Source organism: Salminus brasiliensis, chromosome 1 (genome assembly GCF_030463535.1).
Source record: "Salminus brasiliensis chromosome 1, fSalBra1.hap2, whole genome shotgun sequence".
Classification (NCBI taxonomy): domain Eukaryota; kingdom Metazoa; phylum Chordata; class Actinopteri; order Characiformes; family Bryconidae; genus Salminus; species Salminus brasiliensis.
The window spans coordinates 65,707,591-65,734,216 of NC_132878.1; the positions used below are offsets into that span (position 1 = coordinate 65,707,591).

The 26,626-nt window shown below is 41.3% G+C and overlaps 1 protein-coding gene across 10 annotated transcripts in view; it reads right to left on the bottom strand.

Moving 5' to 3' along the window:
- arid1b (AT-rich interactive domain 1B) overlaps window positions 1-26,626 on the bottom strand; it is a 73,142-nt gene that overhangs the window by 38,253 nt on the left and 8,263 nt on the right. For 4 of the 10 annotated variants that reach the window (XM_072686725.1, XM_072686751.1, XM_072686709.1 and 1 more), the window contains exons 3-5: window positions 20,878-21,018; window positions 14,565-14,675; window positions 3,608-3,682 (exon numbers count right to left, since the gene is read on the bottom strand). In XM_072686725.1, coding sequence (XP_072542826.1) covers window positions 3,608-3,682; window positions 14,565-14,675; window positions 20,878-21,018 — 327 coding nt within the window. The remainder of the gene's footprint in view (window positions 1-3,607; window positions 3,683-14,564; window positions 14,676-20,877; window positions 21,019-26,626) is intronic. The other 6 variants (XM_072686745.1, XM_072686754.1, XM_072686753.1 and 3 more) reach the window with 4 other exon arrangements.

Sequence of the window (26,626 nt, forward strand, 5' to 3'; positions counted from 1 at the left end):
AGGCTAGCTGACTTTTTTGTGTGACCTTGGTCACTAGTTAGGATGTGCACATGCGGGTCAACTCAGGGCAGAGCGTGTTAACAATGACCGGTATGGGTGTGAGCCTTCAAGGTGGAAAGACTTCTGCCACAGCCAGAAACTACAGTTAAGAAGTTTAATGTGGATGAAGATGAAGCGTCCTTGCTTTACTTTCACAGGACCTTCACTCTCTCCGGGCAGGCCTTCCTACAGTAGCTCCTCACAGCTCAAACTCAGCCGTCAATTAAGAAACCCCAGCGCAGAGTAGTCTGCGGGCAGAGAAGCGCATTAATATGATCTACTCAGCCAATTAGAGCAGCAGAAGCTGAACGGCGACCGAGGAGAACGCGTCTGGGTCGGCTTTCTGTTTGTGTGTAGACGACTCTAACGAGACGGTCGCTTATTTATGTGACAAGAAAGAGAAAGAGAGGAAAGGAAGCAAAAAAAAAAAAAAGGCATGCAAAAAACATCTGGGTAAAATACAAAGAGTTGTGTTCTCCAGCGTGTGTGGAGCTGAGGCTGCGGCTGATTTGATGAGCTGCTGATGAGAGGAGGCTGAATCCCTGCAGAAACACACACACGCACGCACGCGCACACACCGTCTCACACGCATGCAGCTTCCATCCATCACTCAGTCCCTCTGGGGCAGGCGTAGCCAATAGTGTTGCAGTTTCCCATCCCCCCCAACGCCCCCTGCCAACGGCTCAGCCAATCAGAATCTTCGCCCGTCTGCCTCATCAGCAGGACTCCAGCTCCTCTTTTCTCTCTTCTCTTTCACTCGTCTTGCTCTCTCGCTCTCTCTCTCTTTCTTTCTCTTATCTTGCTCTCCCTCATTTCTTTGACTCTATCCCTTGTTTTTTTTCCCTCTCTTGTCTTTCTCTCTCTCTCTCCACTCTCTCCCTCCCGTCTGTCCTTAGCTCTCCCTCCTTCTTGCTCTCTCTCTCCTGCGTCTCTCTTTCCGACTCTCGATTCTCTCTCTCTTCCTCATTCTTCATGCTCGTCCTAATTACGACGAGCGAGTCGCAGAGCGCAGGGGAGAATCAAAGGAGCAGGGGAGCGGAGAGAGAAGAAGAGAGAGGGGAGAAGAAACGAGGGATAGATGGAGGAGAAGAGGAGGAGGAGGAGGGAGGGAGAGGAGGGGATGGGCAAAGAGCTGACAGGATACACACCAGCCTCCAGGGCTGAAGGATAAACAGCACTGCTTTCAAGCTCACACTCCCAGTAAATTAGAATGCAGCGCAAAGGAAGGGGTGTGTACGAGTGGGTGTGTGTGTGTGTGTGTGTGAGCGCACGCATGCAAAGCTGGCCTGGTGTGTTTGAGCACACAGCTGCGTTCTCTGCGTTTGTTCCTTCATGATTTACTGCACCATGAGAGAGGAAGAGAAAGAGAGAGAGAGAGGGGGGCGGGATGAAAAAGACTGAGAAACAGAGAAAGGCAAGAAGAGTGAGAGAGAGAGAGAGAGAGAGAGAGAGAGGCAGGAAATGAGAATGAAGGAAAAGTAAAGAGAGAAAGAGCAAGAGAAAGAGAAAGAATAAGGGAAAGAAAGGAGAGAGTGGGGAAAAGAGTGAACGAGGTTAAGAGACAAAAGCTGAGTGAAAGAGACAGGAAAATACAAAGTAAAGAGAATGAGCAAAAGATGGAGAGAGAGCGTGAGAGAAAGAAGGCGAGAATGTAAGAGAAAAGAGAGAGAAAGAAAAAGAAAGCGAGAGAGTGAGAGAGAGAGAGAGAGAGAGAGAGAGAGAGAGAGAGAGAGAGAGAGAGAGAGAGAGAGAGAAAAAGAGCGAGCGAGAGAGAGAGAGAGAGAGAGAGGCAAGAAATGAGAATGAAGGAAAAGTAAAGAGAGAACGAGCAAGAGAGAGAGAGAGAGAAAGAGAGAGAAAGAAGGAGAGAGTGGGGAAAAGAGAGTGAACGAGGTTAAGAGACAAAAGCTGAGTGAAAGAGACTGGAAAATACAAAGGAAAGAGAATGAGCAAAAGATGGAGAGAGAGAGAGAGAAAGAAGGCGAGAATGTAAGAGAAAAGAGAGAGAAAGAAAAAGAAAGCGAGAGAGTGAGAGAGAGAGAGAGAGAGAGAGAGAGAGAGAGAGAAAGAAAAAGAGCGAGCGAGAGAGAGAGAGAGAGAGAGAGAGAGGCAAGAAATGAGAATGAAGGAAAAGTAAAGAGAGAACGAGCAAGAGAGAGAAAGAAAAAGGGAGAGAAAGAAGGAGAGAGTGGGGAAAAGAGAGTGAATGAGGTTAAGAGACAAAAGCTGAGTGAAAGAGACAGGAAAATACAAAGTAAAGAGAATGAGCAAAAGATGGAGAGAGAGCGTGAGAGAGAAAGAAGGCGAGAATGTAAGAGAAAGAGAGAGAGAAAGAAAAAGAGCGAGAGGGAGAGAGAGAGATAAAAAGAGGAGAGTATGAGGGCAAGACAGAGAGATTAAGAGGAAGAGACAGAAGACAGAAACGAGAGAAAGAGGGACAGACAGAGGGAGAGAGAAAGACAAGGAGCGTGAGAGTGCTTTTTAAACCTAGTAGAGATGTGTGAGATTGAGGGAGGGGATTAGTTATGTGGACACACACTCTGAACTCCTTCCACCCCCCTCTCTCTCTCTATCCATCTCCCCACATTGTGCGTATCCACAGTGAGACACGGCTGTGCGATATAAATAAAACAGGCCACTGTGACGATATTACTGATGATGCAGCACTTCACTAAACTGGATGGATATCAGCACCAATACTGACCTCATTAAACAGATCACAGTCCAGTGTGTCCTAGTCGTGGCCATTAGAAACCTACATTCTAATAATCACAGGGCCACGTCGCTGACTATGGTGGAGTTTAATGCACCTAAAAGCCACATCACAGAATGTTAATTAATTATTATCTAACAACTAACAACAATCTCTCTGTTGCCAGACAGTAATCAAAATCAATAGACCTACATTACACATGAGCTGTGTGCAACACAATGCAGACGTCAGAGGAGATCAGACATGGGTTAGTCCACAATCAGACAGAAAGTACAACTGGTCAGCTATTTTACTACATCAGCATCAGTTACCCTGCACTGGATGTTATTACTAACGTGCTTGCTATAACTGGTCTGAATTTGTATTATACAATGCATGTAAATACATCATATACATCTTGCACTCTAAAAGAGGGTGTTTCTTGAACTGCTAAGTCAAGAAGAGGGGTTAGGGTTGCAGCTCCATGAGATTTTAATGATATTTCCCTATTACTATAAAGATTACTATTATTATTAGAAACAATGACCCTTAATTAAACAATACCCCTTTGATTGAACAAATGCTTTACTATAGAACGCACATTTTAATTCCATACTGGAAGTACATGTAAAAAGATTATAAAATAAATAAGTAAATAAATAAATAAGCCAGCTATGCGTGAGAAAGCTTTCATATTTAGCTAAAGATTAGTTTCATTACACACAAATGTGCTGATTATTGTCTCTATTTATCTATTGACTGTTTAAAACTGTGTAAATTGGTAAAAAATAAATTGGTGGGAATCTCTGTACGGTTGCATTATTATTATTTTTTTTAAATACTGGTATTAATCACATGTGTGTGTAATTTTCATACCATGGTATACCGCTGCAACCCTGGGTGGAGTATTGCAGAAACATCCAGCAGAGTTTTCCTTGCCTCGTTTTCTACCTTTTCCAGTTCACAAAAGACAGAGGGACAGAGGAGAACAGTGGTAAGAATAGGCAGAAACATGCAGAGCTCCAGCGCATGTTTATTTAACTCTTCTTCTAAAAGAACACTTTGATCAAATAAGTACAACCCAGGAAGGACATTCCACTTTCTCTTCAACTGAGGATGATGTAAAACTCAGAACGAGAGAGGGAACGAGCAATACAGCCAATACAAATTCCTCCGTAGGAGAGCAGCTCTAAGCAGCAGGTAAAGAGGACAAAATGCACATCAGCTCTCCATGAGTCAGAAATACTCCAGGCACTAGAACACCAAAGCTGCATTTGATCAAAGTGAGAGATGACACAGCTGAGAGCGATATGAATGAAAAGTGTGTGTGTGTGTGTGTGTGTGTGTGCACATGTGTGTATAATGTAGTAGAGTGAATAGGCTGCTTTAGTCATCCACCATGGACAAACACTAACCCACATAAACAGAGTCATGAAATATGAGGTAAGTTTTGAACTGTATCGTGACTTATCATTTTGGGATGATGTTCAAAAGTTTGTGTGCATGTTGCTACACAACATCATGTTTCTACTGCTAGCTAGGACTCCAGCAAGGTTCCCCTCATGATGCTACAATTGCTGGAAGGTTCAAGATCAGCGCCTGCTTTCTCTAAGACATGCAAAGCTCCACCACCTCTTTTAAACCTGCTACTAATGCAACATCACTGGAGCTCAACATGTCTGGAGGAGAGCCCTAACAGACACCTGTGCTGGCTATCGTCGCACATTCTATCCACCCAGAGGGAGTAAAGCCAGTTGTGCTCTCTTATACTCCTGGCCATGAACGGCTGTGGCATACACACACACAAAAAAAAAAAATCTCTGGGGTGTAACAAACCATGCAGGCCATATTTTCCAGTATATTTCACAATTAACTTTTACTTTTCAGTGGTGTAAGGTTCTACGTTGTCTTGTTGGCAAATGAAACCTTGTTTGTGGTTCTCTATCAAACAAGAAGAGATGGATCCTCCAAACATATCCAGCACATCTGATCAACATCAGTTTAACTGGCATATAAGCAAACTACATAAAAGCTTTACATTAAGCTACAACATTATGTAGCATTTTTACCTTAAAGTAACATGATATATTTCGCAATATATCAGATCATATCAACAAAATTCTTTCCTATACACAGTCCTAAATGGGGTGTTAAAGGTGCTGGCTGTTCATTAACCTTGGTGTAAAACAATGCAACTGCATAAAAGTCAATCATATTTTTGCATTCGTATTACAGTTTTATGACACACACATAGTAATTCAGGTTTATTAACATACACAACCCCTCTGCAGCTCTCGGACTTCACCTGACTGACAGGTGAGTGTGTGTTGTAAAGGGAGGCTACCCCAGGTGTCAGATGGATGGCAGGGGGCAATGGTTCCCATACTAAAATAGAGGTGTGTGTGTGTGTGTGTGTGTGTGTGTGTGTGTGTGTGTGTGTGTGTGTGTGTGTGTGTGTGGACTGAACATGCGTGAGAGGGATGCTAAAGAGAGCAGACAGAACAGCACTGCCTACACACAACACTGATTATTTTTTTATTTATTTTTTGTTGCAAATACTAAATCAAATACTAAATCATTACTAGGAGTGTGACAATCATATTGCATTGTGATTTAAATACTGATGATATTCACGATACACGCAGAAAAGTAAATCAAAATCTATTCGAATAATAATAAAATACTGTCATTTTTCTCACCTCTATTGCATGGCCACTTAACAGACTGGAGCAAATAAAGAGCTTATTTTAATACTTATTGCACCGTAATATGTAATAAAGCAGGGAGGAAATGCTTTAACCACTTAAGTGTGTATTAGCTCTGTAGTACACGATAATAATAATAATAATAATAATAAATTACACATAAATAATATAATGATGTGTCTGAGGAGTAGGCTACGGGTCAAGGCCCCTCTGTACTATGGGTCACACTGGCCTGAAGCAGACAGAGAAATGAGGGCAGAAGAGGTGAGTAATAAGCAGAGAGGGATGGAGACACTGAAGAGCAACAATGACTCTATTCAGGCTGAGTAGATCTGAGGTGAATGTGTATTTCAATTCATTTTCGCCCCCCTGCATGGAACCCTCGTTCTCTAACCAAGCTTATGTCATTTTGGTGCAGGTCTTCAGTCAGATGCTGCGTGGGACAGATAAAGGGACAGATGACTAGTATACTAAAACGGTTCTCAGTAAGAAAGCTGACTGGGTAGAACTGACTGGGTACTCCTGGTTGTAGCTTTGAGAAAGGAACTTAACCCATACGGTGCTGTTTTGCTGCTGATGCTGAGCTGCTCCCAGACTAGGAATTGTCAGGCAGCAGAATTACAAATGATCCTGCAAGCAATAGAGTATAACTGATCTCTTTCTCCATTAACTTCATGGACATCAACTGTGAAAACAGCACTCTATCACTTCATTACAAAGGGCAGTTGGTGGTTGTAAAGGGCTAAACAGTCGTGGGATGAAGGGGTGGAGATGAATTTATGTAAAATGAACGGGTGGGATTACACAGCTATAGGATTCATAGAAAATAAATAGGTGGTACTAAACAACAGGATTTATGGGTGGTGAAGGATGAATGAGTAGAATAAAACTGCTAACTTAGATTTAATGGGTGGAGGTAAACTGCTATTAGAAGGGTGAGTAAATGGAGCCTAAATTGCTATTAAACGGACACAAGGGTAGGGCTAAACTGCTATCAGAAGAATGAATAGGTGGAGCTAAATTGTTATTAGAAGGGTGAGTGGGTGGGGCCCTTGTCTTATTAGAATAAACTGGTGGGGTTAAACTGCTATTACAAGGGTAAGTGAGTGGGGCTACACTGATATTAGAAGAATTAATGGGAGGAGCTAAATTGCTATTCCAGGGGTGAGTGGGTATGGCGCACTTAGAATAAATTGGTGGAGGTAAACTGCTATTAGAAGGGTGAGTGGGTGGAGCTAAATTGCTATTCGAAGGATACAAGGGTGGCGCTAAACTGCTATCAGAAGAATGAATAGGTGGAGCTATTAGTGGGTGGGGCCATTGTCTTATTAGAATAAATTGGTGGGGTTAAACTGCTATTAGAAGGGTGAGTGGGTGGAGCTAAATCATATTAGAAGGATACAAGGGTGGGGCTAAATTGCTATCAGCAGAATTATTAGGTGGAGCTAAATTGCAATTAGAATGGAGAGTGGGTGGGGCTAGCTTCTTATTAGTATAAATGGGGGGGGTTAAACCTCTATTAGAAGGGTCAGTGGGTGGAGCTAAATTGCTATTACAGGATACAAGAGTGGGGCTAAACTGCTATCAGATGAATGAAGAGGTGGAACTAAATTACTATTAGAAGAATAAATGGGAGGAGTTAAACTGCTGTAGTAGAATGAGTGAAGCTAAACTGCTACTGAATGAAAGGCCGGAGCTAAACTGCTGCTGTGACATCACAACCATGATGAATGAGACGCTTCTGCAGCCTACTTCTTAAATGTGAACCTGAAATATTAACAATGTCTGCTGTAGATCATGAAGGATAGCTACTCAGTAGCTACTCAGGAACAATGATGGACTGCTTATGACACAGAGTTCAGGGGGCAAAGAGCGACAGAGAACAGAAAAGGAAAGGATCTGGAAGAAAAGAGAAGTAAGCAACGCCGAAGACAGAGTGCCACTGGCATGAGACCGACAACCAGATGTATTGATAGTTGTCTTTCGCAGTTGTGCAAAACGTCCTTTTTAACATCCGCTGGGTCATTGTGATGAGTTTTGCTCTCCGCCTGGCTGTAAAAGCCGCTGACCCAAAGCACTCTGCTTTATGAAGCTCATGAGTGGAGCATAAAACACAGAGTGACACTGAGAATCCAGGCCCTGACAAAATGCATATGCAGTTTGTGGCGAGAGTATAATTCTGAAGGGTGACACGGACAGTCAGTCAGAGAGACAGTTTGGCCGATTCTGGACTAGATTAACAAGAGATGGAGATGGATGCTCCAAACATATCCAGCACATCTGATCAACATCAGTTTAACTGGCATATAAGCAAACTACATAAAAGCTTTACGTTAAGCTACAACATTATGTAGCATTTTTACCTTAAAGTAACATGATATATTTCGCAATATATCAGATCATATCAACAAAATTCTTTCCTATACACAGCCCTAAATGGGGTGTTAAAGGTGCTGGCTGTTCATTAACCTTGGTGTAAAACAATGCAACTGCATAAAAGTCAATCATATTTTTGCATTCGTATTACAGTTTTATGACACACACATAGTAATTCAGGTTTATTAACATACACAACCCCTCTGCAGCTCTCGGACTTCACCTGACTGACAGGTGAGTGTGTGTTGTAAAGGGAGGCTACCCCAGGTGTCAGATGGATGGCAGGGGGCAATGGTTCCCATACTAAAATAGAGATAGAAAAGTAAATCAAAATCTATTCGAATAATAATAAAATACTGTCATTTTGACCCAAAGCACTCTGCTTTATGAAGCTCATGAGTGGAGCATAAAACACAGAGTGACACTGAGAATCCAGGCCCTGACAAAATGCATATGCAGTTTGTGGCGAGAGTATAATTCTGAAGGGTGACACGGACAGTCAGTCAGAGAGACAGTTTGGCCGATTCTGGACTAGATTAACAGTTGTAGCCTGCAGGTCCAACACACACACTTCGTAAGGGGGGGGGGGAAACAAGAACAATGGTGCTTTCTTGTATGTGTGTGTGTGTAAGAGAGAGAGAGAGTATTTCACAGGTATGGTCAATACTTATTAGACCTTAATAGATCAACTGTCGGTAGATAGGTCAACTGAATCTAGCCTGTGGATTGAGGGTGTAGAGCATCAACATTAAGTTTAAGGTAAAAATGCTACATAATGTTGTAGCTTAATGTAAAGCTTTTATGTAGTTTGCTTATATGCCAGTTAAGCTGATGTTGGTCAGATGTGCTGGATATGTTTGGAGGATCCATCTCCATCTCTTCTTGTTTGATAGAAAACCACAAAGGTTTCATTTGCAAACAAGACAGCGTGGAACCTTACACCACTCGAGTGATGGAGTGAGCTGAAAATCAGATCAGTTTCACTCTTTTTTTAACTTCCCGAGACAGATTTTTATGAAGTCACTACTCAGTGTAGGGAACCAGTTTAAAAAAACTACACCCTGACACTTTACAGAAACCTGTAAATATTTTATGGGCTGTTAAGGGATGTACACAAGGGACACCAGCAGTGAGAGGAACAAAATATCCCAGGCGTGGTAAAGGGCTGCCAACTTTTACAATTTTGCTCAAGTGAGATTCAGGTTGGTCGAGCCTCAAATGTTACGAGTGGTAGGGTCTATTTATCATGCAGTTGGCTGGCTGGCTGGCTGTCTGGCTGGCTGGCTAACTGGTGGAGGGGGTGGGGAGTGCTCTCCTTAACTCCTCCAGAAAGCCGCCATATCAATCTGGAGAAGCAGCTGTAATCAAATTCATCCTATAATTGTTTTGGAGGGTTGTTAGAAAGTTGTGAGAAATGGCACGAGAGCGTGAGATTAGAGCCAACTGCATGAGAGTTGGGAACCGTACATGGTTTTGGAGGATGCACTTGTTGTGGTGAAGCTGGTTTGTAGTATAGCCGATTAGCAGCCTTGGAAATGTATGACATGCAAATTATGGTATTTCGGCTTTCTGTCATGTTTTTGGGTTTTTTTTTGGAATTACACATAATCTCAGCACTATTAGCATGTAAGACATTCTTTCTGCGTCGCTTAGAAATCTATTAACAGCCATAAATCAGTACGCGCTGCCAAAATCAGGAAAAAGAAAAGAAAAAAGAAAAAAAGGTAGGTCCTGTAAAATTTTGATTTAAAGTAAACAATTCCTCATTAACATCTTCACATGCAGTGGTTAGCTGTAATTTTACTGATTTCCTTCAGTTTGTTTTGGCACATTGGATTCTTTTCGAATTGGCGGTATGTGGCCAAAAAACCCTAAAGAAACTACAGAAGTTCTGAAAATCATCTACCCGTCTAGGTCCTAGTGTGTGTTGAGGCTGTGAGCCAAGGCTAACATCAGCCTCTGTGTCTCATCTACAAATGTCTGCGGTTTCTGAGATGTTCACTTTGTAACTTTCTACCTTAAAAGACAATCATTTCAGTCTGGCACTCCAATAAGCTGACTTCTGCCTGGGGGGAAGAAAAAAAAAAAAAGAACCCAACTGTTCCGAGATGAAAACCTTACTGCTTATCTGGCTAATAACGTTAAATCATTTTGACTGTTTGTAGAAATTAACATTATACACCAACCCTACTAATTAGGAGTGTATATAGGTAAGTATAAGTGGATATATTGCAATACAGGTTCTGTATCACTAATCGTTTTTGCAAAATGTAATTACTTCAATATAAAATTATGTAATTATGTATTAGCAGATCCTATTACTTGGTTAAAGACACTGTTCAAATAATTGTTTGTTTTAAGAAATAACATTTGAAGTAAGTAGGGATCAAGTTGATTGGGATTGGGGCAGATCCAGGCATATTTGAATGGATCAGGTATCAGCTATTTTAATCCCAAACAAGTTCAGAGTCTTTGTTTTAACCACAGTGTTCGGAGTCTGCAGTGTGGAACTGTTTTACATTGAAACGGTTTGAAAGAACCGCAAACCTTCTTAAAATACTCAAAAATCTCAAAATGAGAATAATCAACGAGATCTACAAGATCAGTGGGTGATCAATTACGTCACCTACTGCAATTAAAGATCTGTTAAGTTTTATACCAGAGAAACAAGGCTAACAATAAAATCTAGGTTACTGAAAAGATTATATCAGACAGGAAACTGTACAGGCGTACAGACACAATGAAGTACAACTGCGAAGAAATTAGAAAGAAATTTATTCGAAATTTAACACACATTCCTAACAGTATAGGATTCAGTACCTGAAACCACACAAGCAAGTCTGCTCAAAATTACTACACAAACACGGTTGGAAGCAAGTGTGAGATTAAGACGTGCAAGTATTTTTTTTTCCTGTACAAGCATCTAATTTTTTATTTTGTCTTATAGTTTTGCTGCTTTAGACATTTAGAATTGTCAAACAACATGTACTGTAAACGGTAATATTAATCTGGACAGTAACTAGATATTAGAATAAACGGAAAAATAAAGTATGAAGTGTCTGTGTCCATCTAGCCCTTTTAAACATCCCCTTAAAGAAGCCCAATATTACCGGTTAGATCTAATTTTTGGGTTAATCAATATTTCATTCCATTAAATCTGGTTTGCTGCTGGAAATGAGACGGCTAAGAGATGTTGAGGAGAAACCTGAAACCTGTTCTTCTAACTAGTTAAACAGATCAACTACTGTTTTTGGGGAAGATTATGTATATAGTTAACTAGTTAGAAGAACAGGTTTGTTATACATATATAAATATATATGAACTCCTTACTGACCAACACGGACTCCACTAAATAACACCAGTCAACCTATTCCCTTTTTCCCAAGAAAAGATATTAGATAAGAAAAGCTGAATCCTGCCACGTCTTTCACAGTCCGTTTCAAAAGCGCTCTCCACATCCATTAGAGGTGCTGATAGAAGGTCAGAGTCTCCAAGGAGGGCGTCTTGTAACACTGAATAACTCCAGACTGACACTGGGGCGAGCTCAGACTCTTTCAAAAATAAACTGCAAATTGCTGTTCAAAGACGTTTACACATCATACCTCCGGATCAGGCTTCCTCTGGGGCCTGCCAGCCTTGATGAGGTGGATTACATTTCATGTTTTATTTGGTGTGTGTTTCTTCCTTCTTATTTTTTTTTGCTCTCTCTCTCTCTTTCAAATGAAACAGGCAGCGTGTACAGCATCACCCTGGATTTCATGGGGATTCCTCAGCTGAGAACATGTAACCACAAAAGAGCCCAGGGGCAGCAAAAGACTTATGGAAAAGAAACAAAAACGTACAGAGAAAAAAGTACGCTTCCGTTAGATGTGCAAATATAAAGAACTCTCTTTTACACCCCCCCACCGATGCAGATGCGCTTTCCTTTACAAATTCAGCTTCACAGACTAAAGATTTCCTCCGCTGAAGCTCTTTTCGGAGCAAAATCTCATGATTTTCCATTCAAAAGGGCAAAAAAAACAACAAACAGCTCGCTGATTATAAATTCCATTAGAAGAATAATTTGATGAGACATCAATAGAAGCCCTGTGCACATCCATAAGTGGGCTGATACTCAACATGTCTCCATGGCAACGCCATCAGCAGCAACCCAGACTTCAAAGCCTGAGCTCAGACTTCAGAGGGAGAGCTGAAGGAAGACTCACTGGGCGTGAGGGTGTGTGTGTGTATGTGTGGGACACACTTAAGTCACAGCCACAACAATAACAATGCTGGCCTTCTTCTATTTACCAGCAGAAATCACAGCTTCGAAAATGTCTCACTGCTCCAGTCACGAAGGAGAGAGAGAGACAGACCATCAGAAAGCTTGAGAGGATAAAACCTGCCTGATAAATATTCAGTCTTCGTGCTGCTTAAACCGTCAATGTTTCATGAAGCGTCCGCCATACGCAAATAACACTCGCTTTCAGCAGTGCTTTAGGTCCGATATGTAATAGCTTCACCGTTGACAGTCTGAGTCACAGGATGCTGAACGTTAGCCGCAGAGAGCAAAAAACACACACACACTTTTCCTTTTCACTCCTCCTTCTTCTTCTTGGCAGCGTTCACTGGGCCATTGGGCCAGAGTGACACAGAGAGTGATTTAAAAATAGCTCAGCAGAGAAAACCCAACAGTATTAAAACAATGCTACCTCTGCAGCCCCATGGTAAAGGAGCATAATGGACATGGCATGAAACTTCTGCCAGACCGTTATCCTGACAGTCAATGGTCCAGTGGCAATATGGCAAAAAAATATATATGGCTGTTTGTCAGAGTTAGTCACATTAAGACAATACTCATTACAGAGCATTAACTACACCATTACATTAAACACCTAGCACGTTGTTATTAAGGATGTGCATTCGGACTAGCCTTGATCTTTGAGTATGCAACAAATTGTAAAAAGGTTTGTAGGTTTGCCACAGGAAAGAAAAAAATTATGAAATAATGAAAGAAAAAAAAAAACACCTTCTTTTGCAGTAATAGAGCAGCAATTAGCGATTTTTACAGTAATTTAGTAGCAATTAGCAATTCCACACAGAGGGATATGGTAGAGAAGGTGTTATCATTCTAAAATAACTGACAGAAACCTGTGGAGTTTTCTGTTGGATAAGTAATGGAGGCTGAGTTGAGCTACTGAGCTACCAGAGCTAACCAGTTCATCTTCAGTTGAACATGTTAGGAAATCTATCTTTACTGTTTATGGACCTCTGGACTTTTTGGGTTTTTTTCCAGAGCACATCCACAAACATGGACTAAAAATAAGTTTCAAAAGTGACACACCATTGGTAGTGCAGTTTAGTCCAAGACTAGGCTTAATCCATATCCATTGCCTATGGTAATAATGCTAAAACAGTGGTAAAAAGGTAGGTAATAATATTACAGAATCATGTACATTACAGAATGCACGATTGGACAGTTATATGCCACTTCAAAGCTTCTTCTGGACATCATTTTAATGGAACATGCAGGTTGTCAGTTTTGTGGAAGAAGTGAACTAATCATTTCTCAAAATACAGTTATAGTTGAACCACTGCTGAGGTGTGTAGAAAAAGATTACATTTTTTCAACAATCAAAATATGCTTATATAGGCTATACAGAATCCAACTGATAATTTTAATTAACTGCTGTACTTAGAAATCGTTATGAATAAAATGAAAGTTCTTGATTTGTGTGTTCATTTCTGTGAGAAGCCTTTACTTGGTATATCATGTGGCGCTCCCTCGCATTCACACTGCACAATAACAAAAACATTCCTTTGCAAGAAAAGCCTCTATGAAAACGTTTTTTATGGAACCACAAATGTATATTGCGTGAGTGCAACGTGGGTGCAATGCCTGCATTGCCTCACACTGAAAACCAAATAGCGATTCTGCTCCCAAAACTAAAATATAAACTGCGTGTGCTGCAATAGGCTGAATCTGATAGGCTTGGAAGGCCAATGAGCCCACTCTGACAGACAGGCTGATCGTCCAATGGTATGCTGACAGCTCAGCGGAGAGCGGTGTGAGCAGAGGAAGTGGTGCAGTCGGAGTGGAATGCACAGTCTCGCTCCTTCCTTTGCCTGCTTTTTCCCCTCTTACTCAATCCAGACGCACTCGGCTTAAAGAAAGCAATTTGTAAGACACTTTTGGGCAAAAAAATGAGTGCGTGTGAGAGAAAGAGAGAGAGAGAGAGAGAGAGAGAAAAGGCGCTGCTTGTTTAAATAACTAATAAATCAGTCTTGTATGATGCTTTGGCCCTTAGACGCCTTACAGTTATTACTGTCAAATTGCTGTTCTCTTGAAAATGTGCCTACATGATTGCATCATTACATTACATAGCTAGTTAAAGAATGAATTACATACCATTTACACTCTGTACTGAGTCTGCATTCCCAACTCTATTCGGTTTGTTTTGATGTTAAAAGAAACATGTACCATACTAACAATAACAGCTTTGCGTTTCATTTAAATCTCCCTGTTCTGAAACTATCCATGGGCTGAAACCGAGGAATCTGTGCGTTCTCAGCATGTCTTTCTGTTTGTAATTAATTGAAATAATCAAGCTTGGAGTATCTAACATTGGTGAGAAAAGTGCAAACATGACCACATTTATATATATATTTTTTTTTTGGCTTTGCAATTTTTGTTTGAGTAGAACAAATAATTTCCAGACACTATCTGGACACAAATATACATTAAAAAGTACAGGATTTTACTAAAAACTCACTGGAAGGCTGGATGGTCGATCTTGCTGGTTCAGACCCATCTCATCATGGTTTGGCTTCCCAGGAGTCATAGCAGGCTGGCCTCGGTTGCCGTAACCCTCCTGTGGAGCATCCTGGAGAGGTAGAGAGGTAGAGAGAGAGGTAGAGAGGTGGAGAGGTAGAGAGAGAGAGAGAGGTAGAGAGGTAGAGAGAGAGGTAGAGAGGTAGAGAGAGAGAGAGAGAGAGAGAGAGAGAGAGAGAGAGAGAGAGAGAGAGAGAGAGAGAGAGAGAGAGAGATTCTATACATCTTCCTTGTTGGCAAACATTTGTGAATAAAATGTCATGCATTTCCTTCAGTTCAGTTACAGGTTAGAATGAGCCATGAGTACAACCAATCAAGCTTTAAGAACACAAAGCAAGTGTTCTAGTGATCCGTTGATGCACAACTTGCTAAGGCCTAAATTATAAAGGGATTTGTGGAAAAACTGGATTCCACGTGGATGATAATCTCCCAGTGCTTGTACAACAATAGAAACCGCACTTAATCTGGCAGACAACAATAGCCGATAATTAACACCTTACTGCGATTAGGGTTGAGGAACAATAGACAAATGTGATTACATGATCACATACTTAATTACATAGTTAATTACATAATTAATTACATTCTACATTGACAGCTTTGAGACTGCACTCACAACTTCCAGAAGCACTGTACACAACATGATTTTTTTTAGCTAATTCTAATCATACAATAATAATGTGATACTTTTATGGCCCTGAGTCACTGAGCACTAAAATATTCTGCCATTCAATATTAAATTTCAATACTTAAGCAGCCCTAGTCTCATCAGCATCAGTGAGCCAAATAACATGATCGTTCCAAAATCTGGCCTGCTGACTGGCTGTTCGAATAACAATAACAGCTCGTGTTTATATTTTGAATCGCTTCCACACTTCCAGCAGTTCATACTCGTTTCTGGTATAAGCCACAACTACTTCTGAGGTGTCATCAATTAATAAGGGTTGCCATCTATATTAATACCATTTTTAGGTTGTAATACCCAATGCCAAGAATCAGCTAGTCCCCTAATATTGTGCTAAGGTGCAGTGGAGCTACATTCTTTGGATGCTCTTTCACCTTTGGGGTGAGCTGAAGTGGTGTTTGTGGTGCAGATATAATCACCCAACATAAGTTCCTGACCTGACCGATTCTTTCATGACTGGATGCAATCAAATCCCCACAGCATTGAATGTAAAGTCTACCCAGAACAGAAGATGCTGTTACAGCAGCAAAGGAAGACAAACCCTTTATTAGTACCACTGATTTCAGAACAAACACTGGATGAACAGATGCCTATAAACTTGTGGACATATAAGATCAGTTTCCCAGACCCAGATTGAAGCTTGTTCCAGACTAAATAGGACTAAACAGAATTCTGGAAAAGTCACTGTGGAATTGCAGTTCAGTTTAAAGACTAGGCTGAATCTGTGGCCATGAAACTGGAACATATTGTATTTAGCAGATGCTCCTATTCAAAATCACTGGAAATGGTAGGCATAAGGAATGCTAGTGATCCTGTCCAAGCACTCTTAACTGGGCCAAATCCAGCCCAGTTAAGACACATATTGATCAGCTTTGGTCAAACCGAATGAGCCCGATTTCCAATGAAGTCGTTACTGTTACTGTTAGTCTACGACTGGGTTCTTATTGGTGTAGCAGTGTAGCAGTATTCCTGTTGCCTGTCTGGAATCTAAACATTAATCAGTAGGTGCGTTTCTAAGTCTAAGCTGCAGCAGGTTATCAGCCGCAACGTCAATATTAGAGCGATCATAGTAACTACATTTTCCTATTTATTGGTGGGTAACACACTATCTGCTGAGATTACGTACTGTGCACTCCCACAGAAGGGACTTATCGAGTCTCATCCAAAATAAATAAATAAAAATGTATTCAGAGGGAATCATTACCCACAGACAGATGGGACACACTCCAGGTTCCCAGACAAACAAACACTCAGGTAAAAGAAGCCTGAGAAAGTGCTCTTAGAGCCAGACATGTGTTTGAATCACCAGTGCACACAGCCTCCACTCTTCTATAACCCATTCAAAAGGTGGAGGGGGGGGTGGAGGGTGAGTAGTAGTAGAAGGGGGAAAAAAAATTCCAAACAAGCCACAGTCTGACATTTATTTAGACTCACACGTGTGTGTGTGTGTGTGTGTGTGTGTGTGTGTGTGTGTGTGTGTGTGTGTGTGTGTGTGCGCGTGCGTAGACGATTGCTGTGATAACTGGGTCATGGCCAGGTCACACCCACAGGCTGCTGTTTACACTCTGGGCATGACATCACGACTGCGGCATGTACAGAGGGAACAAGAACAGCTGCTTCGTCCACGATAAAAAATAAAAAAATAAAAAAATAAAAAAACAGTCCAGAGAGGAGGGGGTGGGGTGGGGGGGGGGGAGCGAGAGGGAGAGCGAGAGGGAGAGATACACACACCAAAATGTGGGGATGGAAGGCATCAGCAGAAAAGTATGCAGCATGCGAGAGGCCTCCCTCCTCCCTCCTGTGTAACAGATGTGTCTTCAGACTAAGGAAAGGTGATCCCACTGGTTATCTTTTCCATCCAACTTCAAATATCCTCTTGATATTGGAGACTTTTCATTTGAAGGCCATATTAAAGGAAGAGTTTTGCCAAAAATTAAACGTACATGATTCATCATTGAGCCCAGATGCAGTCCATCGGTCAAGACATGTTTGATTCTTGTGATTACAACAGAAGGCTAATGTTGTTAACCAACACTGAACTACACCCAATCACATCTTTTATATACACATTTAAGCTGAAATTAGAACTACGTCATCATCCCTCCAACACCCTGCTATTATGTAGTACTATTCCACATTTAAACTGGACTGCAATGCGGGCACTCATACCACATACTGCGCTGAGGTAAAAGTGGTTCCTGTTACACAAAATGGCTGCTCCACCATTCAGCAAGTTATTTTTGTTTGTATAGACGTTAATAGGGTCTTAAAGGACCACACGGTCATTTTGTGGCATGTGTGTATGGATATGAGATTGGGGAGAGTGCAAGTTTGTTTGTTAGCAACATTGGCCTAGTATGTCCCAGGCTGATCGACTGCATCTAGGGTGAATGATTACATTTTTTTCGTCAAATCGTTTTGACGAAGTGCCCAAAATATACATACACCCAGCCCACTAGCGAAAGCCTTGCTAGCCCTAGTGAAAGAATAGGATCATTTTTATCAGTTTAGACCAGACTAGTGAAAACTAAGGCTAGGTAAAGGAAATTGTGTTGCTACACAAACCGGACTGTGTCTGTTTCTCTGCCAGTGTCCAGAGAAAGGTAGCTAACCTTGTTAAGCAAGAAACCCTAGGCAGGTATCCGTACTAGGCTAAAAGCTAACCCAACTGATTAGCTTTTAGCTTCTTCCCTTTCCAACATCTGCTCCCTCCAGAACAAACTGGACTATTTCAGACTGGAGCTAACTACACATCCAAAGGTCAACTCAAAAGCACTGTATTGCGCGAGGAAGCCAAACCCGATAAAGCGAGTAGGTGCTAGGTGGGCGCTCGCTAACACTAGCTGACCAGCTACAATTTCTTTAGCAAGCTAACTGCTTACTGCGCTGAGAGGACACCAAATTGACAGCAACACTATCTGTTAAGACTTGGGAATAACTACAAAATGTTCTTGTTACAATGCTAAAAACAAAGCTATGCTATTGTATACCACTGCAGTGAGGTACATAAGCAAGCTTTTTTTCAGGATCCCACTATAAAGGGAAATTCCACAGGTTTTTGTGTTCATTCTTCCCCTGTGGGAAGACAATTCAACACAGTGGCTACAAATGCTGACAAACACTAAACTGAATGCTACAGTTTCATCAAAGGATTTTTGCCAGCGTCGTGTAATGCTACGTCAGTCCAGTAAGGACTACAAAATTACATGAAATGTCCAAATGTTTGTGGGCACCCCCTCTAATGAATGCATTCATCCACTTTTTAAGTTGCACCTACTGTTGACTCACACAAATGCGCACACAGCTTGTCTAGTTCCTGCAGAAAAATACAGAGACATGAAGCTATTGGCACCATGCCTAACGACAGGTGTGGGTTAAAGGGGTATAACGACCCCCAGCATTGAGCTGTGGAGCAGTGGAACTGTATTCTCTGGAATAATGGTGCTCCATCCAATACTTAGGGGATGAGTTACTGGGATGAGTTGGGGATGAGATGATGGTGGGTGATGATCATCCAATATCCCTACCTCACTAACGCTCACAGCCTAGCGTTAATCCTCACAACAATGCTTCAAAATCGAGTAGGAAACCTTCCCTGGACAGTAGAAACAGTTACTCCAACAAAAGCAAAAAAAAAAAAAAACTATTCATTAACATGCACGACTTCAGAAGAAACTATGAACGAACATGTGTCCAAATACTTTTGTCCATGCAGTGTATGAGATGCAGCACACACCGTATACGATGAGTGTCGGCAAAGCTCCTGCTGCTGGCATACTATAATAAGAGTCTGTTAGGAAAAGCAAACTAGTTATTTTCACACAGGTAATTTAATTTGTTTACAGCGTTGATGTGAGCATGATACAGAGTGGGCGTGCTGACAAGATCCAAGCTATTTACAACTAAAGACTCATCAGATTCATCAAACGTCATCTTCGTTTCCATAAGAAAGAATAAAGCCAGTTGTCCCCCCACCTCTCTTTACAGGGTGGCTCCATGGCCTACACAACAGAGGCAGCAATGCAGTTGTAAACCTGATCTGAAGGTGGTGATTCAGCTGCTATATGCATATAAAGTATGCACACATTTTTTTACCAAAATAAAATTCTTCAAATATCATGAAAATAGTTACTGCCGTTCTCTTGCTCTCATTGCCACTGTCTACCGGCTGTTGCCAGTTGTTGTTGTGAGCCATAGCAGTCATCACACTGAGATTTTGAACCAAATTTATTATAGCAGGCTGTTTTTGGTCTTAACATCACTACGCTGGTCACCATGGAGCTCATTCAACATTTAAAGACCACCAAAATCCCCAAAATCAAACAGTGTACTGTGTGAACCAGGGTTGTGTATACAACACCCAGCCCCAAACGAACTTACATTCCAAGTTCTCAGGGCCACACATTTACTGACCTATAGGTATAAACAGCATGACAAGACAGGCTCAACGGCACCATTCAAATCTTCTTTCTAATGAGGGGTGGCCCCCCCACACAAGATAGGACTTTGCGTTCTTCAAAAAACGTTAGCCAGCAGTTAGCTATCTGGAGTGCAGCAAACCCTGCAGGGTCAAAGCACACACTGTCTCCATTCATGAAATCATTTACTGGGACATTTAGTTCTCACTGTCTGCCAGTCTGTGGCCTAGTTGTCTTTTATCAGTCAGTCAGCCGCTCTCCTAACAGCACGCTTTAAGCAAAACATGCTAATAATACAGAATTCTTCATTAACAGACTAAGAATTTCTAAGTTCCTGAACTGAAATGTGGTCATTACCTAGAACACGTTTGACACCCCTGGTGTAAGTAGTTCCTCCAGTCCCATTTGTGAACTTATTAGTGAATTAGCTTTAAATCAGAAGAACAATAAATAATTAATAGCTCATTCAAGTCACTGCAAAATCCCAAAAAACACTTCCTAAATCTTCCTCTCTACTTTGTTCTAATTCTCCTCTCCGCTCTCCTTCCTGTCAGAGACAGTTGGAGCCCAGGCACGCAGGAAGAAAATGGATCCGTTTCTCAGCCTGTCTAACTGTCGTCTGAGAGAAAATGAAAAATCGGGAGGCATAAACAGAAGCTTAGTGATATGAGCCGAGCAGCCACTGTGCTCTCATTGATATCGTCCACACATCCCTGAGAAATCCACTCAAGGTCAGTTTAATACTGCAGCCTTCACCACAGCTTGTGAGTCTGCGGTAGATCCAAGCGCATGAGATGTGTGCAAACCAGAAAGATTTTAAGGCCTTCCGCAAATTGGCCTTCCCGTCACGCAGAGCTAACAAAACGAGGCTGTTGAACTGTGTGTGCTTGAGAGAGTGTGTGTGTGTGTGTACAGCTTAAGGGTCAGCGAGTGCGCCTTCAGAATGTGAACGCTGCTCTTTTGTTAAAAATCTGCCAAATGTTTTCTTTTATGTTGTGTTTCCGCCCCTGCATTTCACCTTAAACTGGGGCTTCATCACTCACCTGGAGGCTAGACGTGCACAACCTACACTACGGACTGCAGAACCTCCGTTTTGTTTTTTTCTAGTCCTAGCAAAAGCTGCACTGGGTTGGTGAAGCTATTGGCCTTACCTGTTGAGGTGGAGCCCGGGGCTGCATGTAGTGGGGCTGGGAGGGGGCGGCGGGCTGCTGCTGTGGAGGGCTGAAGTATGGAGGCTGTCCCTGCTGGCAGTACCCGCCCATACCCTGCTGCCCGTACTGTGCCGGAACCTGCTGGGGGACAAAATCAACAGCTACGTAAAGCAGAGGTTCTTAAACCAGTCCTAAAAGGCCAGATTTTTACTCTAGCCCAACATGCTGCAAAATATGTGGATCATCTGTGGGTCCCTGAGGACAGGTTTTAGAACCATTGATCTAAAGGGATAAAGAAGCAATAAAAGTGATAGTTTGGCGAAAAGCACAGCCATGTGAGTATCATCACAGTAAAAAAAAAACAGGAGACAGGAAAATGAAATAATGGGATAATCAGCTGAAACAATGAATCGGCTGAGCTGCAGCAAGACACTAAACTGTGCGTGTCACCACTGCCCCCAAAGACTGGCGGCAGCTCGTTTCAATAAAAGAACCGGTGCAGAAAGAGCCATCTGTCGGGAACACTGCTACCAGCGCTGATCCCTCATCACTTAATCAGGAGCTGCAACATGCGGGCCAGAATCCAAAACCCAAAATCAAGACTGATAGTGCTGCACCTTCCACAGCCTGCTCACAGCATGCGGGCCCATGATGAGTGATGAGTGGGAGTGGAGGCTGGGGGGTTTCCAAGTGTGCGTTGTTGACATCGTAATCCAGCAACCCCCCCACCCCCCCCCCACCCCCTCCTCACGCCTCTCCCATCCAAATTCACCGCAAGCTGTCTTATGTAACAGGTTTACAGGAGAACAGCTGGTATCGGCACGCCCCCTTTGCATCATGTAGACTCGTTTGCATTCATCACTCAAGCCAAATAGAAAACAAAATCCAGTCACGATGATGACAGCAGTCCCCCCCCCCCTCTCCTCCATTACAGCCCCAGCCCATCACCAATGAATTTCACTGGTGTGTCAGCATTTTCACTAGCACCCACACACTTTCAGATAGTTCTGAACGATTAAAAGTGGTTTTCGCATTTTGACATACATTTCTTGCTCATACCTTTGAAATCACATGCATACTTATTCTGAGAAATTACGGTTAGTCGTATTTTTCCACCTTATTCTAAATTGTTTCTAAAATTATTTCAGCCAGCTGTAGCAACAGGCTCAGCATCATGGTGTGTTTTTGTCCATGCGTCCAGCAATCATGAATTTCTACAGAAAAATTGGCTACTTGAAGATTGAGGCTCTTTTTGTTATTGATACAATCCATCAATAATATTTCTAAATGAGCCACTGGTTCTTCTTAGCCCATTTAAACTGACCACATATAGAAGATTATTTGACATATGACGTATCTGGAAAGTTCAAATGTTAAAATATTGCTATAGTATATTTATGCCATGCCACCCACACCTAGGTGCTGGGGGTGTATTTTTGCCCGGATACACTGCGTTGGTGTTCTCGCTGTCCTCCTGTGATAAGTAACGTAGCCACTCTTTTTACCACTCTTTACTAAAAAGATCATTTCTGTCCAGGCAGATGTTGTCCTGCATTGTAAAAATAATGATTTCTGAACCAGGCTCATTGTATTCGGTCTTCTAGTTTGTGTATCCACACTTCCCCAGTTGCCAAAGAAGGGAAGCTTTGGAAAAGTCAACCCATTTACTCAGTCTTGGTGATACAAGACCTACATCCTATCCTTCACTTGCTAGAATTTGCAAAAAAAAACAACAACAAAAAAACAAAGAAAACAACAAAGAAAACCTGCGGGTAATCAGTCTTTACCTTCACACGGGTCTGTTACTATGGTAACTGTTAACCAACTCCAAGCACGAGCCTATTTCTGATGTGATGTGGTAATATGGACAGGCTGGAAACCAGGAAACAGAAACACCTTCAGACCTACAGGGACAACTTGACAACTCAGACAGTTAAAAACAATGAAACTAAAGGCTCTAGTCTAAAGTACAGAAAACAATACGCAGAGAAAACTATTTATTCTTTAACACATCAGACAGTTTTCCATATTTGCTGATAGCTTGATGAGCTTGATGACCTTGATGACCATCTGAGCTGATAGCTTGATGACCATCTATCCACTGGTTAAATTCAGCCCATCTTGGAATAAGCTGTTCCAGCATGGAATCCTCGTCCTCTCGTCTGAACTGGAATGAGCATGAAAGTCTGTTCGATTATTCCCTGCTGTGCGTACAACGGACAATCAGCAGGCCTGTCAACAGGTCACTAATTTGGTCACCAGACAGGACCACTCTGTCATTTGCCAAAACGTTGAAAAGCTGTCAGTTTGCTAAATGACGGACCTCTACTAGAGAAATGATTTTTGGACATTTTGCTGTGTTCTTTGTTCTCCCTTTGCAAAAATAAATCAGACAGAAAGCATGTCGAATCAGAAGTCTCTGTTGTTCCAAGTGCTGCACAATACTGGGGAACATATTTCTTTTCTGCTATGAATATTGTGATATTTTAAAAAATGCAGTAATATTACCAGAGGTCACCAGAATTCAATGATCCAACATGTAATGACAATAACAATGCACTCAGTTTATCCAGCCTATTTCATAAACAATATTTAGTATAGTATAACTTCATCAATCTTTACATCCATCAGGAATTACTGGGCAGATTTTAATTAATTTATTGACCTTATCTGGACACAAGCTACAAAGATTTAATTTTTTTTTTGCCTAAACTCACATTTTACAGGCCACATGAACAGAAGGACAGAGATTACAGCCCTTACAGATGCACAAATATGCTGCACTTTAAACACAGCATTCAGAGGAGTACAGATTTCCATAGGGAACATATACACAGGACTCTTATAGCCTTCGCCAGTATGAGTCCTAGTACCTTCCTTTGCTTTAGGCTTTTACAATGTAGCCATCACAGAAACTGTGTGTAAACAGGCAGAAAACCCACAGCTCCAGCAGAGTGTTTCTCTAAGTGGTATTATGAATCAAAATAAACAAAAAATAAAATACTTAAGATTGAAACAACGCAAGCCAACCTTTACCAACACTGATATTCTGTCCATACTGGGCAGCTCTGCTACACGGGGATGGAGAAAGAAAGGCTGAAGCTGTGGACATGACCAGTGCTCAGACAGGTCAATTGGAGCCCCACAGGGGACTGATGAGTGGGGAGTTTTGATGGTGCTGTGACAGGCCACATGCAGACGCTGTCCAAGCCGTCAACACACCTGCCATCCGTATACAGACACACTCTCCAGTGGAGAGAGTGAAGAGAGAGTGAAGAGCCTTCACTGCATTTCTCCTAACAATGAAACCTCCAGACACTTCAGGCTCAGCTCCAGCAAGATGGTTCTGAGGTGTGACTTTTTTTTTATGGATCTGTACCTTTTTTTTTTTTTTTTTTAACTTTTGGGTTTTTTTGTATCAACTGATCCTGCAGTCACTACATGAGCCAAGACTATTAGAGTTAGGGCTTCCGTTTAAAAAATAAAAAATAAAAATAAAAAAAAGACTAACTAATAAACTAATTTCTATTAATCCTACTATGAGATTCCAATAATACAGTATGTGGACAAAAGTATTGCGACACCTGCTCATTCATTGTTTCTTCTGAAATCAAGGCAATTTATATGTATATATATATATATATATATATATATATAAATTGCCTTGATTTCAGAAGAAACAATGAATGAGCAGGTGTCGCAATACTTTTGTCCACATACTGTATTATTAGAATCCCGGGGTACGCACAATGTGTACAATATTGTCAATGCAATATTGTATACGCACAATTTGTGGTTTTAAAATAGTTAAAGATAAGAATATTAATGTGTATTGTAACTAGGGGTGTAACCATTCACATATGGAGTCTCGTTTTACTACTGTGAAAACTAGGAGCGGTTGTAGATGTGCCATTATGTTAATATGCTCAACTTTCTCATTTCAGTTTATAACATATAACACATAACAGCATTCAACAAGGAGCTCAAGAATATGTCCCTGTGTCTGAGCAGCCGTTTTTATAAATAACAGTAGGGTTCCCTTGGCATCTGACCAGTCGAAATAGCCAATTTCAGGTGAAGTTGTAGTAAGCACTGTCCCTTGGCCATTCAGGGCTCTGGTAGATAAAAATCATTACTGGACACTCTGGCCAACGCGAACGAAAATAACAGCATCACCGACACATAACCCTCCCTGAGGTTAAAGATTACACAAACACTCCGGGCCTGCGACGATCTAATTATGCGATGAGTGATGATGTGGTCTTTGGTCAGTGTGTCTTTTTTTTTTCCATTCCTTCACACCACAGGCAGAGAATCCTTTGTGTTGATTTCGATCTTTCAGTCATGACCAGGGGGGAATTACACTTGGAAACTCGATGAGATGGTCAACTGGAAGGTATATTGTGAAAGTAGCAGAATGGGAGCTGGAAGGCAGCATTCAGGACAGAGTATAATTCTGTCCAGGAGTTACGTTGCACTGAATGCGTGAATTGAATAGGTCTCAATGTTGTTAAACACAAACGGTAAGAGTAGGGGCGGGTAATACGATGCTATGTCACAATCCACTTTCCTAAAAATATCATAAATACGAGGGCCTGACCGGTGGATCAGAGGCCCACTCATCGTTTTTGTCAGTATTAGTGAAAACATCAGCAGTAATGTGCTGAGACTTTCACTGCATTTTGGTGCATGACAGTTGTGCCACTGGGGAAACCAATGTAAGACTTTCTGTAATTAAATATATGACTGTAAGCATTACAAAAAAATCTAAAAGGCTTCCAAATCTAACTGTTAGCATATGAATAACACCACATAATAAACGCTGTTATAAAGAAATAGAACGATTAATAAGAAATTATACAGATTATACGCAAATCCAAACTGCAATGAATTCTGGGTAGCTCTGCCCCCCCAGAGCTTTAAATGTTTATACTTTATACACCAGCAATAGTAGGGTCTGTCCTGCCTTGGCTGAATTGTAGACTTTGGGACAAACCTACAATTTAAGGATGCACTTTCCTGCTGTTTGAGTTTAAGACATAGATATGACAACTAAGAACTGCCAACCATAGATACTGACGCACTTAAGTATAGGGTTTAAAATATTAAATTATAACAGCCAGTATTACTGATTATTGGATTTTCAACCCATAAAATGAGAACAGACCTTATCCAAATGCCATATTAATGTTTCATTAAAAAGAGTGCAAAATTAGTCCTGCAGAATTTGTAGCAGTAGTGTTAAATCTAGCACTGAAGCTCCAATTTGTTGGTTTCAACTTCAAGTGGTGATCTTCAACACATATGCGCATATGTTATAATATATATGTGCATGCTGTTATCCAACATTTAGTGACTTCTTCATCCTATTAAATATACTTACATTCCTTCTCATTTCTGCTTAATTATAAATCACAAACATCCTTATTGTAGTTTGTATAAATTTCAGCAGCCATATTTAGATCCATGCAATCACATTGAACTGCTATAGAAGATGTGCATCAGAAAATATGACAATTTCTGTAATAGTGTTTATGTTACAATATTGACAAATAAAACATCAGACATCACCACAGTATGGTAACTAATCACAGGCATACTTTGTTTCCCTAGTTTTACCTTAACTTGAATGAATGTAGGTTGTTGCCACATGACATATGACTTATCAGACTGACTTTCCACCCCTGGTGTTGGTGCACCATGAAAATTTTATAAATAGTGATATTATATTTTTGCCATTTTCGCCTGT